Source organism: Grus americana, chromosome 1 (genome assembly GCF_028858705.1).
Source record: "Grus americana isolate bGruAme1 chromosome 1, bGruAme1.mat, whole genome shotgun sequence".
NCBI classification, from domain to species: domain Eukaryota; kingdom Metazoa; phylum Chordata; class Aves; order Gruiformes; family Gruidae; genus Grus; species Grus americana.
In genome coordinates, this window is record NC_072852.1 from 159,565,282 (window position 1) to 159,582,467 (window position 17,186).

At 42.3% G+C, this 17,186-nt stretch overlaps 1 protein-coding gene across 9 annotated transcripts in view; it reads left to right on the forward strand.

Moving 5' to 3' along the window:
- The window catches only part of NALCN (sodium leak channel, non-selective), a 247,179-nt gene extending 237,203 nt beyond the window's left edge, over positions 1 to 9,976 (forward strand). For all 9 annotated transcript variants that reach the window (XM_054847101.1, XM_054847129.1, XM_054847111.1 and 6 more), the window contains 5 exons: positions 1,875 to 2,032; positions 2,713 to 2,863; positions 4,972 to 5,121; positions 5,810 to 5,927; positions 7,719 to 9,976. In XM_054847101.1, coding sequence (XP_054703076.1) covers positions 1,875 to 2,032; positions 2,713 to 2,863; positions 4,972 to 5,121; positions 5,810 to 5,927; positions 7,719 to 7,912 — 771 coding nt within the window. In that variant the 3' untranslated portion in view covers positions 7,913 to 9,976. The remainder of the gene's footprint in view (positions 1 to 1,874; positions 2,033 to 2,712; positions 2,864 to 4,971; positions 5,122 to 5,809; positions 5,928 to 7,718) is intronic.
- The last annotated feature ends 7,210 nt before the right edge of the window (positions 9,977 to 17,186 follow it).

The window sequence follows — 17,186 nt, forward strand, 5'->3', positions numbered from 1 at the left end:
GGCCCAGAGGGTGATGATCAATGACACAGAGTCTAGTTGGAGGCCACTAACTAGTGGTGTACCCCACGGATCAATATTGGGTCCAGTCCTGTTCAACATCTTCATTAATGATCTGGATGATGGGGCAGGGTGCACCCTCAACAAGTTTGCAGATGCCACTAAACCGGGAGGAGTGGCTGATACAGCAGAGGCTCATGCTGCCATCCAGAGGGACCTTAACAGGCTAGAGAAATGGGATGACAGGAACCTCATGCAGTTTAGTGAGGGAAAGTGCAAAGTCCTGCACCTGGGGAAATGGGCACCAGTACATGCTGGGGGGCTGACCAGCTAGAAAGCAGCTTGGCAGAAAAGGACCTAGGGGTCCTGGTGGACACCAAGTTGAACATGAGACAGCAGTGTGCCCTTGTGGTGAAGAGGTATCCTGGGCTGCATTAGGCAAAGTATTGCCAGCAGGCCAAGGGAGAGGATCCTTCCCCTCTACTCAGCACTGGTGAGGCCACACATGGAGTCCTGGGTCCAGTTCTGGGCTCCTCTATGCAGCAGAGACATAGACATACTGGAGAGAGTCCACTAGAGGGACACAAAGTTGATGAAGGACTGGAGCACGTCTCCTATGAGGAAAGGCTGAGAGAGCTGGGACTGTTCAGCCTGGAGAAGAGAAGGCTCAGGAAGGATCTCATCAATGTACATGAATACCTGAAGGAAGGGTGCAAAGAGGATGGAGCCAGGCTCTGCTCAGTGGTACCCAGTGACAGGACCAGAGGCAATGGGCACAACCTGACACACAGGAGGTTCCCTCTGAACATCAGCAAACCCTTTCTTAATGGGAGGGTGACTGAGCTTTGGCAGAGGTTGCCCAGGGAGGTTGTGGAGTCTCCATCCCTGGAGATATTCAAAAGCTGCCTGGACATGGTCCTGGGTAACTGCCTTTAGGAGGCCCTGTTTAAGCAGATGGGGTCGGACAAGGTGACCTCCAGAGGTCCCCTCCAATCTCAACCATTCTGTGATGAGAAGAGCAGCTGGGAGACAGAGCTATTCAGATGCCCACACAAGTTAAGTCATCATCTGAATGATTCATGACATCACCAAGATTTGAATATGAACAACATTATTGTGAAAGAATTTGGTTGCTTGTAGTTGGCACATGGCTGTGCTGGAGATGGAAGCCACAGTCTGTACTGATGGAGGTGGAGAGTTTTGCATCCATTGTGCCCGGCACTGACAGTATCTCTCTCTGATGTGGAACAACACATTACAGCAAAAACAGTTCCACTCAGGCTCATTTAGCAGAACAGAATGTTTAAAGAGTATGGATACCAAAGTTTCAGAGGGAAATACTTTCAGTCCTAATTTTTTAACAGCAGATCAAAATTGTTTTCACAAAAAATGCAACATGTGCTAGGTTGGCTCTTAGAGCAGAAGACCTTTGACAAGCCAGTAAACTCCCAACATTCTCCTGTCCAAAGATGCACAGAGAAGGGGGGACAGGTTTACAGCCAGGTGTAGGCCTGGCTGTGAATGTTTAAATCGTAGTTTAATTTCAGTTTTTCAAAGGCAGCTCTTTGGGCATATAATTCTCATTACAGATTAATGCAAATGGGGAAACTAAATCCCCAAGCAATTTTGAACATATCTGCCAAAATTATCAGCACAGATTCTCATTGTCAAATAACAGCAAAGACTTCCGTGAATGTGCTGAAGAGCTAGCTGCATATGTATATTCTTCAGTAATGTAGTCACAGTGACTTAAATAGGCCAGGATTTGACATGGAATCTTTGGAGAAATAGTGTTTCTCTCACTGATCAAGTTGAATGTCTGAGTTGGTTGTTAGGTCACAGTAATAATTTACCATCTATTATGCAATTTTACCCAGGGAGTAATCCCTACCTTCCGAGTGAAATTTCTGCTGAGGCTTCTGCGGGGCAGGCTGGAGGTGGATCTCGACAAAGACAAGCTGCTGTTCAAGCACATGTGCTATGAAATGGAACGGCTCCATAATGGTGGTGATGTCACTTTCCATGACGTGCTCAGGTACTCTGAGATTTTCTCTAAATTTGTAGAACCGGTATAATGGCCTATATTTCTCTCCAGGCTAACGGGTATTCATTAGGCTTGGGAAAAGGCAAGACTGGTAGCCACAGAGGCACTGCCATTTTAAATGTAATACAAAAATTAGATTTCCCTTTTTTTCCTGAAAAAATATTAATGATGGAAAACACAGACCCTAGGGGAATCAGGTCTAAGTAATTTTAACATTTTCATTGGTGAGAGTTTGTCATAAACAGCAGTCACATGTTGTTCTTGTATCCCAAGCAATGAAATGTCCCCACTCCTATAGCAACAAGACAGCGAATCTGATGAGAAATTAAATAGAAATGGGAACATTATCCAAGCATAAACACTTAGGGGAAAAAAAAACAACAAAACAACTCCCCACAAATGCCCTAGCTGCTTACAGTTCAGTAGCTCACCTGTATTGGATAGCTAGATGTAGGTGATAAGGTCTTCATTTGTTTTGAGCACCACAAGCCTGTTCTGGAATCATCTCAGCATTTTTTAGCTTTAAATGCAAATTTATTGCACACATTTTGTTGGGTTTTTTTACGTATTTTTGCACTAAGGTGTTAAGTATGAGCTTTGATTTTCTAAATTAAAGTGTAAGGTCACCAGCATTTTAAAAAAAAATCAAAACAAAACTGTGTTTCTTCCAGCATGCTTTCATATAGGTCTGTTGATATCAGAAAAAGTCTTCAACTGGAAGAGCTGCTTGCTAGGGAGCAACTGGAATATACTATAGAGGAGGAGGTGGCCAAACAGACCATACGCATGTGGCTGAAGAAGTGCTTAAAGCGAATCAGAGCAGTAAGTCAAGCTAAACCAGGGTCTAAATGGTTGCAGAAATTGTACTGCTCAACAATGCTGGAATTTGCTGTCACTATGCTTCATTTACTCTGGAGTCACAATAATATTTATGTGAAGAAGCATGCAGCAGTTGCTAACTCAGCAAAAAAGTATGTTACAGCTCAATTGAAAGCGCTACAAAAATAAGCAGCTTTCGAAGGGCAAAAACTGTCTTCCTACCAAAAATTTATCTGTCTTTTCAATACAGCAGGAAGATGCATGTGCAGAGACCAAAGTCAAAAGAATAAAGAAAAAACAACGTAATTCGATGAAACCTCATAGGCCTAATCCTTCTTCACAGAACGTAATTGTATGATTTCCTTGCTTCTGCTGGCAGAAGATACCATGGTTGGTCACCAGCAGATATGGAATCCGTATGAAGATACGTGATGGGAACAAGCCATTACAGTAACTCTGTGTGTGCACAATGTGTACACGCGAATCGGGGATGTGAACTGTGGCACACAGTAGCTGTGTCCCTGCTGGTAAATTAAGCAGCACCAAGGGTTCGGCTCAGGACTGGGTTGGGGTAACCCATGCTCCTTAGCCTGTTCCTCAGCACAGTTTTGGCCTGCACATACTCATCCTCTCCCAGACCACTGCCGTAGGAGCGTCACTGCCCTCCAGGCACGGGTCAGGGTGGAGGCTGCTCCCAGTAGGCAGTGGTTGAAGCTGTTATGTGTGGCAGAGGAGAGATTAGCCAGATCATGTAAATCCTGGCCTGTCACTTGGCTTCAGCACTGCAGGAAATCCCCGTCTGTTTACTTTACTAGTATAGACCTAGCCAGTGCTTCTGTGTTCTGTTTACGCAGTGCTTCTGATTGTCAGAAACATTTTTACCTTTGCTCAGGATAGCCACAAGATATGCTGATTGAAGTTTGTCTTGGATTAAATTTTTATTAAAAATTTTCAGGAAATTTGAATTGCGCTTTGCAGTTATTCTCCTCTTTTCTTCCAAAACCGGCTCTTCCTTTATATAAAACCACAGCCTGGTTGCCTTGATGACTGATTTTGCAGTTACTGTAAGGCTAGGTCCTTTTGATGCATATTTTTTTTATTTTTATAAAAACTTACTTCTTGTGTGTGGAGGTTTTCCACAAAGACCTGTGATCATGGGATCTGACTTTTTCTGTTTGCAAATTTATAAAAAAACATAACTGGACAATTTGAATGTAATGTACATTCCAGCTGAAGCATCGATGTTCAAGGCATATTCAGATGGATAGTTTCATTTTGATCTCATCTCTGTAATAATGGCAGTAAATTTAATCTCAGCTCTCAATTCTGGCTTTGTTCAACTCTGTTGTTCATTTCATTATGATATTGAATTACACTATGTTAAAGTAAATATGCTATTCATTTCACTCTAATAATATGGTTCAGATCATTTCACATTATATGAACCTTTTATAAACTGAATGTAATTATGGAAGTTAATATATATTTTCAAATTCTCTTGTTAGTCTCTAAGTGTCTCTAGAGGGAGCATGTGAAAACTACCCAGGAAAGTTAAACCCTTCCTAAGGGCTGTTTATTTTAATTTAAAAGCAAATTAGATTGTAAGATCATAATGGTAGTGGGTTTGTTTTTCTATTTGTACTGTAAATCTATACTCAGTCCCAAGGTTTCCACTACTGTTTTATTCAGTCTTATTGACAGACTGTTCTAAAGTCCATGAAAGAAATCAGAATTTTTTCATTGCCTTCATGTAATTCTTAGCGAATCTCTACCAAGTTCCGCGTTTCTTTTTCTTTGCAAGAACTTTTAACTCATAAATTCAAAAATTTTTGTGTTTTTAAACTCTAGGTTTAAGCCAACAGTTGAGCAACTTGCCTTCTACTTACTATAGTTTATAAGTTTCATCCTCTATTTCCTACATAAAAGATAGATATGCTGGAAGTCACTTTATTTAAATAGCGACCATCTGATACATGTAGCTTTATTGATGCACTTGGTATCCACATCTGGTGCTCACTGTTTGGTTAAATATTTAGAAGGTTTTGAAAAAAATCAGATGCTGTGACACACCAGTGAGAACATTTTTGTTGTCGCATGTTGTACCTTGATAGAAACAACAGCAGTCGTGCAGCATTATCCATAGTCTGCGAGAGAGTCAACAGCAGGAGCTGAGCCGATTTCTGAATCCTCCCAGCATCGAGACAACACAGCCAAGTGAAGATATGAATGCTATTAATCAGGATAACAGTGCACAGCCAGAGGTACGTTAACCAGAAGACTATCAGCTACTTCGAACAAATTCAGAAAACTTCCATGTTTCTTATTTGGTTTTTTTAAAACTTCATTTTAACTGGAAAAGTTGAAAGCAATGTCTTGTTTTGCTTCAGTCTTTGCCTTCAGATGTAAAGGCAAGATGGTTTAAGGCAGTAGTTCCCCAGCTTAGTTAGCTGTCTTGCTAGCACCCTAAAGGGCAAACTTTGCTGTACAACTCTGGCAGCACCAACTTGCAGCTCGAGCATGAGCTGTGTACAGGCTCAGGGACTTGAAGTTCTCCTGTTCAAGCATTCTGAAGTAGTTTTTACACTGAGAGTGGTAACACTGCGCATGCTGGGTCCTGTGAGGAGGAGTCCTAGGCTTTTCCGGGGTAGGGAATGAAGAAGGTACAACATAAGGACTCCACAGTAGAAGACTGAGAACAATTTTGTACCTTTCAGTGGAACTATGTAATGGAATTAACCCCAAATGGTCTCTTTTCTTTTTTTTTTTTTTCCTATTAGTAGTAGTTTTCAGGGGCAGTAAAGAATAGAAACCATGCTGCCTTAACAAATGGCAATATATTTTGTTTGTATACATGTATAAAGCTTGGAAATAGAGTAGAAAGATAACCCTTCTTAGGATTATCCCCATGCAATGGAGAACTACGACTGAGATTCTTTTTTCTCTGTTCAGACAAGTAGCCAGCAGCAGCTCCTTAGCCCAACACTTTCTGACAGAGGTGGCTATCGACAAGACTCTGCAGATGCTGGGAAACCTCAGAGGAAATTTGGACAATGGCGGTTGCCATCAGGTAAGTGAAAAATGTGTATCCGTAAAGTCCCCAAGTGCCAAATCACTGCTGTACAGTAACAAGGCCATGACAGGCTTCATGATTCACAGTTCTACCTCCTGCCTGCTGCTTGCACCAACATCAGGTTTTTTCTACCCTCATACATGCTGAAATACAGCAATCTCTCCCCTTCCTCCCAATTCTGAAAGTTTTGAAGATGGGCTCAGGCATTGCCATGTGCAGGTTGTTGGGTTTTTTTACTTTTTCATACATTCACTTAGGATCTTTGGATTGGGGGCTGTACTGTCCCATGTGTTTAGGTAGTATCATCTTGTGCGTTTAGAGTTCTCTTTTATCATATAAAGCACAGTGAAAATGAATGAAGTTTTTCCTAACAACAGTAATAACTGCTGAGTGCCCTGTCTTGCCTAAACATACCAGGTATATGATTTATACTTTACACCATAATAATACATTTTTATATCTTCATTTCTGCCAGGAATTGGCCAGGTATACAGTCAGTTTCCCATTTATTTTCTCACAAACTGGAAACATACTCAAGCTATTCTAGTAACTACAGTCCACTAGAAAAGGAAGGCTAGATTATGCCTTACAGGAGGGTGCTTACAGGAGGGTGGGAGAGGTGCGTAGGTACAATCTGAGGCCTTATGAAGTCTTTATCTCAAGAGCACTCTCCACCATCTGAAATATTCTCTCTTAAAGGACGTATTGACCTCTGCCGCCTGCCACACTTGTGACCAGCAGGTTAGGTGTCTGCACATCAACCTGCTTTCAGCTGTCAGCAGTCCTATTCCGAGTCAGAGCACTGCCTTCAAAGGCTGCCAACTATTCAGACCCTAATCATATCTAGGTGGAAGTAGAAGAGATGGTCATGCTATGAGTACCGTTAACACTACTTCTGTGACCAGAATACTCGTCCAAGAAAAAGAAGAGTTTAGTAGAGAGCTTAATAAAGAGCTTTCAATCCATGTTTTCTACTTAAATGTCACTGAACAGCAAAGATCAGCATTTTGTTGGAACAGAGAGAAAGAGTCAAAGAGGGAGCATGCTAAGGAGGAATCGTACCATTGTAGCCAACCAGATAGGTTTTTCAAGTGAGAATGAGTTCAGGCTTTCCTTTCCTGGCACTGATTTTGGCTATGTCAATCTTGAATGTTCCTCGGTGGACAGTCTCAGAAAAGGAGGGTCGCCTCCATGCACAGTGCAGCCCAACAGATGATAAGTCCTCTGCCCCCAATCCAACAAAGACATGAATTTAAGATAATGACTAGCATCATTAAGATCAATTGTGGTTTTCATATACTTACACATGTGTTTTTGTGGTTTCCTAAAGACTTACCAGCACCTTGTACTGGCTTCCACCCCTAGGCCATAGTTAAACATCACTTTCTAGGTGTAGATGCCAACTCTACATGCATTTTTTCCTCTTTTTTCCTGGCACTTACCACTTTCACCATTTTGCCAGCAGGTCAGGTCATGTAAGTACTGCCTAAACCATTCAGGTTGCAATTAGCCCTGTAAGAAGAGACCTATTGCATCAGCTATCCCAGCAGAAGGAAATGAGGCGCTGCTCAGTTAAACTGCTCTACCAGCGGATTAGTGGGAGTGGGGTGAACAACTGGAGCTGAAAAAAAAAACACAAAACCAACATTAGAACAGAGCCCTACTCTGTCTGCACTAAATCAATTTAAAGCTACTCCAGTCCAGCTAGTCCTGTATATCTGAATTCTAAGCAAAAATGTTCAAGAAGCAGATCTACTCTAATAAAGAACTTTCTGTTTAATTTCATAGCCCCCAAACCAATAAGCCATTCAGTGTCTTCAGTCAACCTCCGCTTTGGTGGACGTTCAACTATGAAATCTGTTGTATGCAAAATGAATCCCATGTCTGATGCCGCTTCTTGTGGATCAGAAGTCAAGAAATGGTGGACAAGACAATTAACTGTGGAGAGTGATGAGAGTGGCGAGGACCTTCTTGATATATGAGAAAATTTAAGTCATACTGCAACAACAACCACTACAAGTACAATCTAATTTTCTGTGTTTAGAATTGAAGACGCTGTGTAATGTACGATTTCTTTAAAATCAATGTCATAAATGTTTTCAAATGCTTATCCTTCTGCCATATGAAGCATAGCACAGACTTATATGTTAGAATTCACCTCTATAGGTACTAACTGTTCTTCAAGAAACCTGTACTCAACAGCAGTGCTAACAAAGCCAGAGAGACTATATTACCTTTAGCAGACAGAGCGTTGGAAGATTTCATATGGTCTGTAGCTATATAATGAAAATGTATTTTGATATACACACCTCTGTGTTTTTCTTCAACCTATATCATACTTTAAAGTGGCAACATTTTACAATACAGGCGTAATGTAATTCTTCTTTTTGTGTTTTCCCTCAGTTCTTATTCAGTAACGTTTCTTTCAAAAGATTTTATTATTCACAAATGACCTGAAGAGGTCAGCACTGACTTCATGTTCAAGGGAAGTATTTTTACAAAGTACAGATTCTGAAATACAAATCTAAGCTTTTTCTGGACCTTTTTTAAAATATGCAAGATACAGGATAACTCATTTTAAAATCAGAAGGTGAAGGATTGGCTTTTAAAATGTAAATATCTTTGGGTTTTGGTTAATTATGCAAAGAGCTTGATTTTCGTAGAGAAAACGGGGGGGGGGAGAAAAAAAAAGACATGAAAACTGTGCATTTAACCATCTAGCAAAAGACCTCCGTGTGCAAAACATGGTTTATGCTTCATTTTCAGAATATACTGGTTACATATATGTATGGTGTTGTCATTCTCCTGTTAACTGGGTCCCATTTCCTTCTGTAGTCGTAGCGTAACTTTCTTCTTGTCTGTGTGATAAAAATCAGCATGTTGGGGGTTCTAATTACAGACTAGTGTTGTATGGCTTTTAAAATACAGTTCAGTTTTGCCTGTATAGGTAGAAGTGAATTTTACTTACCCACATTACTACTCATGCTACAGCCCTGCAAAGCTAAGGCGTGACACAGTACTGTGGGTAAGTACCTTTGTCCCTTTTATCCCGATGCATCATATTTTGACGTGTTAGCCTTTTTTTATTTTTATGAAGCACCAATAGTGCTACATGATCACTGGCAAAAAAGCAGCTATCCCTCTCATAAACATTTTTCCAGTGAAAGGCCAACGCTATACAGATGGAGGTGGAGAAGAAAAGCCACAAAACGCAGCAGAGTTTGTTAGTTTCTGAATTTAAGGCTGTCTAAAAATGTGGGGTAAAAATGTGCCCTTCCCTCAAGGAAGAAGTAAGAGGTTGCAGATTTTGTTGCTCGGCCCCCGCCTGGGTTTTTTAGCATAGCTGGGACCTTTCCATTACCATTGTTTCCTATGGAAATGATAGGTTGCGCTAACATGGCCTGACGTGAGATCTTGTAAGAGGCTCACAGTTAATGCACATCACCACTTTAAAATATATCATTTAAAAAGCAGACAAAAGCCAGTGCTTCGCAATGTTTTCTGGCCAAAATATTATTGTAGAGTGGTCAGAATAGGGCATTGTTTTCACAGATGCCTTCACCATAAATGCAAAATCGGTTTTGGCCATAAAATACAGTTTTCTTGGCATCTATCAATGTTTTGTTCCCTCTGTATGGTTGAACATGGTTTCGATTTTTTTCTAAAATAGTCTTATTGAACACATCTGTATTTTGTGGTTTCTTTCTCTGTTTTGGAGTATGCTTAGGTTTAAATCTAGTCAGCTGTAACTCTATAGTAACAGAACGCGTGCATTCTCTTGTTTACTAGATTATGAACCGTCAACAAAACTTCATCTGCAAATCCGTTATTTTGTGTTCTGTTTTGTGCTTGTTTAAGTTGAGCTTTTGTATATATGACAAAAAGATAAATACTGGATTTATAAAAGATAGTATCTTTGAAAGTTCAATAATATATTGAACTGCAGATCTTTCTGAATCATTCTTGCTGCAAATCTTCTTTTTAAAAAATCTGGCAAACATTTTTTCCTTGCCTTACAGTACTCTGTCAATAAAAGTGAGTTGCTTTAAGCAATATTCCTCCCTCTGGTTTTCATTCTAACTACATTCACTATATATGGCTCATCTGTGATAATGCTGCATAGTGGCTAGGTGTGTGGTTTGTACAGGATGATTTAAAGAGATGCTTTCAAACTCTTCTAATTGGAGGGACTTTGGGGTTTTTGGTGAGACCTCATCAGTACTGCCATGAGGGGTCTCTTTCAAAAAATGGGACTAAATGGGACTGTTCATTATTTATTTTTATTTAACCCACTTTCTTTATTTGCTTTAGAGCCTGAATGTGAATATGTGCATGTGCATGTGTGTGTTTGGCAGGGGGGAAATCTGCGGTGGAAACACTGTAATGGTTTCATAAACCGCCTTCCAGTATCTTCCGAAACACTGGAGATCCCTGGACCATCTGCTTTAACTGGCAAGCTGGCTCTGAGAAAGCAGTGCTCACCTGTTTATTCCCCCATTTTACTTTTGCAGATACAGGAAGTGAAATGGAGTTACAAAGGTATGACAATAATATATACTAGAGCACCCAGGTGACTAGATTAAGGTGAAAACCTCCTTAGTATGGCACCCCCAACATCACTAAAGAAAGTGATAACCTTCTACTCTGCAGCAGAGCAACCAATGCACGTTTGCTCATGAAGGTGAAGAAGCAGAGAGGAGAGCTGAAGAATGGCTGAAGTTCTGAGAGCCTGCGCAAACGCTGGAGAGACACAAAGAGGAAATAGTGCATCAGGAAATCAGAGTCAGTCCAGACAGCCGGAGAGAAAAGTTCAAACAAGAACAGACCCTAGACAAAGGTAAACAAAAAATTGCCAGGGGAATGTTGCTACCTACAGTGCGCTTGTCTCCTGGAATTAAATACAGAGTTATCCTATACAAATGAAAAGAAGAAAGTGTTTAGACTCCTTTTCATCCACTAAGAGAGCTGTGTTCCATAGGAAGCGAGTTGTAAAAGTCTTCATGGCTTGGGTGGGCAAAAAGTGTGGTGAATGTGGTCAGTGCTCGAATAAAAACCGTCTTGTGGGAAGTCTGAGAACACACAGCAAAGTTGTATCTCAATATCGTTCCAAAGTCAGGTCAGATTTCACGCAACCACTTTTGTAATGAAGAAATTAATAACGTGAAACCATTTGCTACTGGAGATATCCAACTGAATTAAGAGCTGAAAGCATAAAGTACACTTTTATTTGGCAAGCTGAAAATACCATCGTTTTAACTAACGAGGACCAATCAGGCTTAAACATCTTCAAAATAACATTACATTCCGTATTGTCTGCATTTGAAGACCAGTATCACAACTTCTGAGAAGCCAAAGAAGACTTAGATGCCAAAAGCAAGTGAATGACTTTATGAGAAGAATCTTTTTTGTTCTCTTCTTTTATTCACACCATGCCCACAGCTCTTGTTATTGCACAGATAAGGATGTCCATGAATAACTCAAGCAGGAGAAGAGTTCGCACTGTTTTAACAGTACATTTGGAGCCCTGGCAAGCAAGATGTGTGCTAAACTTCCCATCCAAGAACATGCACTCCTTTCTCCTGCGACATTTCCACAAGTAAAAACAAACACTGGCCTGAGTTGTCAGTCAAAATTACCAATAGGATTATCTCAGTCTCCTTGAATTTAGTTTTCGGAGGCTAAATTCATTCCTTCTATTGAAGGCAGTTTAGTCACACTGCAGATGAACTTGCCGCAATGCATAGGCTGATGCCGGGAAGTTGGCAGCCCTGGCTTGTTCAATTGCTCTGCAACACAAAGGGAGCCTCACTAGAATTCAATTAACCTTCCTCTTCATCCTAAGGGGCTAGTGTCAGACCCCATTAGCAGCTGTTGCCCATTGTTCTCAGGGAAGAACTTCTAAGCACCAAGTTATTAACCCATCAGTAAGCAAAGTGTACAGGCAGTGGCATTTTATCTTCCACAGGTTCCTGTCTCATATGTTTATTGCAGTACCCTTACTGGTTTCATACTTTTACCTGACTTGCTTATCTGCACTGGTGAGATTTGGGTAAATTACTTGGGCACCTACAAAAGTGTGTTTCATAAAAGGGTAGCTTACCTTTAAATGTCTGAGTACAGACAGAAAAGGAAAAACACTATCCATTAGCCTGAAGAGCTGTTGACATTAGCCTTGTCTTCTTTCTGAATTCAAGCAGCAGCCACCAGCAGCACAAGCCTCCAGTGTCTCAATGGGCATTGCTTTGTTTCAGGAAAACATTTGCTAAAGTTGGAAACAAACCAGTTAATACCAGAGAGACATCACTGGGTCCTAGAGACTTGGGCAGTCAAGTTCTAACTGGATCAGCGACATGATGGAAATCACTGTGGTGGGATTGTTTGTGAGGAATTTTACCCCCAAAGGTAAAAGAAGAGGGTTTGTCCTTGAGTTCATTGGTAGAGAAGCTGGATTCCACATCCTCTCTCATGTCCTGTATTCTGGTTTTCTGAAATTGATTCAGAAACATTGGTTTGCTGATGTCACTGCGGGTCTTCTTCCCAAACACTTCAAATATTTAAAAAACTAAATATCACCAAGGAAAAAACCGAAATCACTTTTTCCAGTTTCTCCCCAGCTGCCTGTCAAGTCCTCCACTGCTACCAGACACGTGGTGATGAGTTTTGCGGTGCCTCTGCAGGCACTGCTGGCCCCAGCTGCCCCGCTGTTGGAGACAACCACCTCCTCATCAAAACTGGTAGATGCAAATCAATGCCTGTGCTTCTGTCCTCCATGGCAAAACCTGGTTTTTCAGCTGCACCTGCTGTGGAGGGGACTTAAAGCTCTACCAGGGTCAGCGGAGGCTGAGCAGACACAGGGCCCATCCGGCCGCTCCGCCGGGAGAGGGACACTTCCAGCACTGCAGCACTTGGGCAGCAAGAGCAGCCGATGGGCACAGCAAGCCTCACCTAAACTTTTCTGCCCAAACTTTCAAATTGGTGATGTTAAGCATCCAATTTATCCACTCCTGTGCTGTGGACGCTCCTGAGGACATGATTTGGTGAACTGTTCTAGCTGCTGTGAAGAAGAAGGTCTCAAACATGGTTGCCTCTAGCCAGCTCCAGCTCTTCTCCCACCGGAAAGTACAATGCTGTTTTTCTGAACTCTGTAAAATACTCCGGGTTTAAAAATCCAGGTATTAAAACCTTCATCTTAATTGGATCAACAGCAGCAAGAACATTTCTCTGACCTTGGACTATAGATGTATTTCAACTTTATATGCATACATCAATTCAGCATGTACCTGTAAGGGCTTAGCTACATGAGGAAGTTGCACCAGCTTAAATTTAACCTGTTGTTGCAAATTGATTTCTCTAAATCAGTTTGAATACCTGTGGAAATGCTTATTTCTGTTTAAAGATTTTTTTCTATTGATCTGTGTTAGAACCCAAATAACCTTGGTTTTATTCTAATAGTGAGAGTGTTCCCACAGGTCTACACATCAACCATCTTAATTGGTTTTAAAACTGCACCTTTAATTATACAATTGTAACTCCTTTGCATAGAGGAGGCCTTTCGTATGCTTTCTGGGAGAGGCCGAGGTGCTAAATAAAAGCCGTCTCAGGAGTCTCAGGAGCAGCTTGCACCCTGTGCCCTGAGCGACCTGGTGCTGCCTGGTGCTAGCTCAGCCCCAACTCTGCCGGCGACAACTCCCACCACATTGCCCCAAGACATTGCTGGGCAGTTTGGGGTAATTTGCACCAAAGAAACATTTCGGATGAGACCGTGCCAGGTATGGCTCCCTCCGCCTTGTGCAGCCCTCAGATACGATGTGAGCAGCTTTGCAGCCCCAAGTATCCCCACAAGTGCCCCCGCCATGCCACAGAGCATGCAGGACATTCTCGTAGTTTCATGCTATGGGCGGTGCAACACAACCCTTGCCTTATTCCAGATGACTGAGCTGAAAAAACCCACACAAATAATATGATGTTTATTTACTAGGCCCGTATAAAGGCCAAATAGGGCCCAGGATATGTCCTGTGGATGTGATGGGGCTTCTGCAGAAGGTCTCACCCCGTGCAGTGTGGCCATACAGCTCCTGGACGTGCCCTCGGAGCCAGGGGCACCCGTCTCTCTCTCACCTCACTTTTAGACCCAAATAGTCAGCTTGGGCTTGGATTGCTTTCACAAAACCTTTCTTCTTTCAAGTAAATCAGTGCTTTCCAGTAGGAAAAGGTCTTAGTATGATCCCTAAGACTGGTTTTCTGAGCCAATCTAGCTACGGTGTTTAATATACGTGCAGTCATCCACAGTTGTAGTCAAACATTATATGCCCCCTGACCCAGACAGTCAGAAATGCCAAAGACAGGCCATTTCAACGAATTTCAATAGCTGAGCCTTCTACTAAGGTACCGCAGAACTATGACAAATTTAAACTCTTTTTTAACACTAGAGGGCTAGCATTACTTTAGATTGCCTTCCCGCACACACACAGAAGATTAGTAGGTTGATCATCTTTGTGGTAGAAATATAGTATTTTTTTTTCTTTGTAGAGTGTTTAGATACCAATGACAAGAAACTTCCAGCACCATTATGCGATGAGGGACCTTTCATCAACCTTGTAGTACTTACCAAAAAACTGCTTTATTTTGTTTGGGGAAGCATGACTTTTTGGGAAACTAATGACATTTATATTCCTACTTGTATATGATGTGCACAGAAGTTGTAATAGAAGATTGAATTAGCAACAACATTTCATTTTCTCTGTCTCCAGTGATTGTGGTATTTGCATGTCAGCTGGAATGCAGCTGATATTTGCATTTCAATCCCCAGGAACATTCAGGAGTTACATCATTTTCAAAATCTAGCACCTACAGCTGAAGAAACAAATGGCTAAGGACATCAGAAATCTTATGCCACACAATAAATGCACATTTCATTTCTTGGACACAGAAATTATGCTTAATAATTTGAACTGTAACACCTGCTTTTTGTGATGCCTGCTTTTCATTTCTGGATTTTCTTTGCCTGACTGTAAGCATCTACATACATTCACTTACAAGCTACGGTTAGATGAGAAATACCGTTACAGATGATGTTTGTTGGTGGATCGTTAATCATTTTGAGAAATACTTGAAAGTGCAGCTTGTTTTCTGTGCTTTAGCATGAAAAGCAGGGAGTGCTTGGGGTTATATTTTCATAACAATTTTTACAGTACGAGGGAGAGGGAAGAAAAAGCACAGGACGTTGCACAACGTCCCCTTTGGCTGCAGTGAGCCCAAGGTGTCCCTCCTTAATGGGCACTCTGAGCTAATGTGGTTTATTTCCATTTCAGACTGGCTGCACACATCTGCACCGTACCCAGCTGTGTGCAGTGACTTGTCCAGTTGTAGTTCACCCGCATTCAGTTACATGCCCACATCTTTGCTTAACGTTACTGGTTACACTAGTTATTTTGGGCTTCCCCCTCAAGTGCTCATCTAACACGAACCACAAGACTTTATGGCATATCGAAATATTTGCTGGGTAAGCTGTCTCACCAAGGGACTGTGTATGAATTTCATTTAAAATCTTCAATGCACATCTGCACCTGAAATTTGCTGCAAGTTCACCACTAAGTGATGTTCAGGAACTGGCACGCAACCTGTGAGCACACAAGGTACCGTCGCCTTGCCGTTTGCTGTTGTGACTGCCTATTGCATTTAGCGTCGTGGTTAAACGCCTCCTGCGTTGCTCAGCTTCTGTGTGCTAAGAAAAGGGGTGAAGGAGTTTTCTTTCCTGAGTGCAGCAGGATACCTACCAGCAGAAAATGTAATCTGGAGCCCAAGTCAGAGTAAAAACCTGCCATCGCTCTTTTCCATTTTCCCCCAAACATTTAGCTGGGGAGCTGGGAGGAGCAGATGTGGAGGAAATACTGGCACCTTCTGTGACCATCCTGTTGATAAACATAAGCAGGCTGCTGCAAAGTTAGCGTCATGCAGTGGGCAGAGGATCGGGGCAGCAAGGGCACAGAGGAAGGAGAGAAAGCTGCAGTTGAGGAAGGTCTGGATATGTTTTCCTGGGCACCGCTCCTTGGGAGAGCCCCGCAACGGCTACGAGTCCTGCTAAAGCTGCGCACCGGCCGGCAGCGGAGGCAGAATGTAAGATGCATAAAATCATATTTCAGGAAATCTTGACAGAGCTTCCCTGCAGATGTCAGTTTTCTTTTCATCTGAAGAAACGAGTAGGCAGGGCCTCGCGGGAGTTTGCTGTCCCGCCATCACCACTGGCTGCTAGCCAGCTGGTACGGGGCTAGCCCGCAAGGCGCCGGGGGTGTCACGGGAGGGGTGTGTGCTGCCCTGAAGAGGGTGCCCAATGCAAGGGGTGTTAGGGTAGCAAGGGTTTAGGGGTTATTTGCAAAGGACATGGGACCACTCTGGGGCTGCTGTCAGACACGGTAGAAGTGGTGGGTTCACCACATCAGTGGTGCAAGGCTGCGTAATCAGGGACAACGGGCGTCTCAGATGTGTCTCCAGTAGCTTCTGTTTAAAATAATATGGAGCAGCTCAGGAAGACGGGTCGTGCCACTGTTTAGCACAGTGCTGTCCCCAAAGCTGAGGTGTGGAAATAGGAGGGAAACATATGTCCTCCAGGCAGGAGAAAGCAACTTGCAAAGCTATATGATCTCTGTGCCAAGTTAGAGCTTTAATTGGCACAAAAATTATCTTTACTAACACCTGCAAGCGAGTGTAACACTGCAAAATTAATAGTCAGAGGGAGAATGAATTCCTTAGAGCACAGAGGGAAAACATTTCCTCTTGTAGATGATTGTGTAGCACGGTATCTTAGGCTGCTTCAACGCCAAAGGCATTAGTGAAACCAAGAGCCAGAACCATGACACCCTGCTTTATTTCAGGTGTGAACCTGGACAGTAAAAGTGCTCTCCCTCAAACAGAGACACCTGACTGAAGCTCTACGGGCTTGTCGGCATGGAGGTTAGTCGGGTGAGAAGGCAATATACAAGTGCTGCTGGAAAGAAGTCTGGGACAAGCTGAGATAGCGGGAAAGAGAGTGAGGTTGGTCTCTGATGAGGTTTTTCTGTGAGGGAGCGATGGGTGGAAGAAGATGTTAAAAGCATAAGCAGCCATTTGCTAACACAACACCCTCCTAATCGAAGGTACTTACTGCTTTCTTTTGTAGGGGTCATACACGCTTCTTCCCATGCTTTTTCCTGCTTGGCTCTGACAGTGGGACCAAAAATGATCTTTCAGATCCTTAACTTTTCCATAATCTGCCTTTTT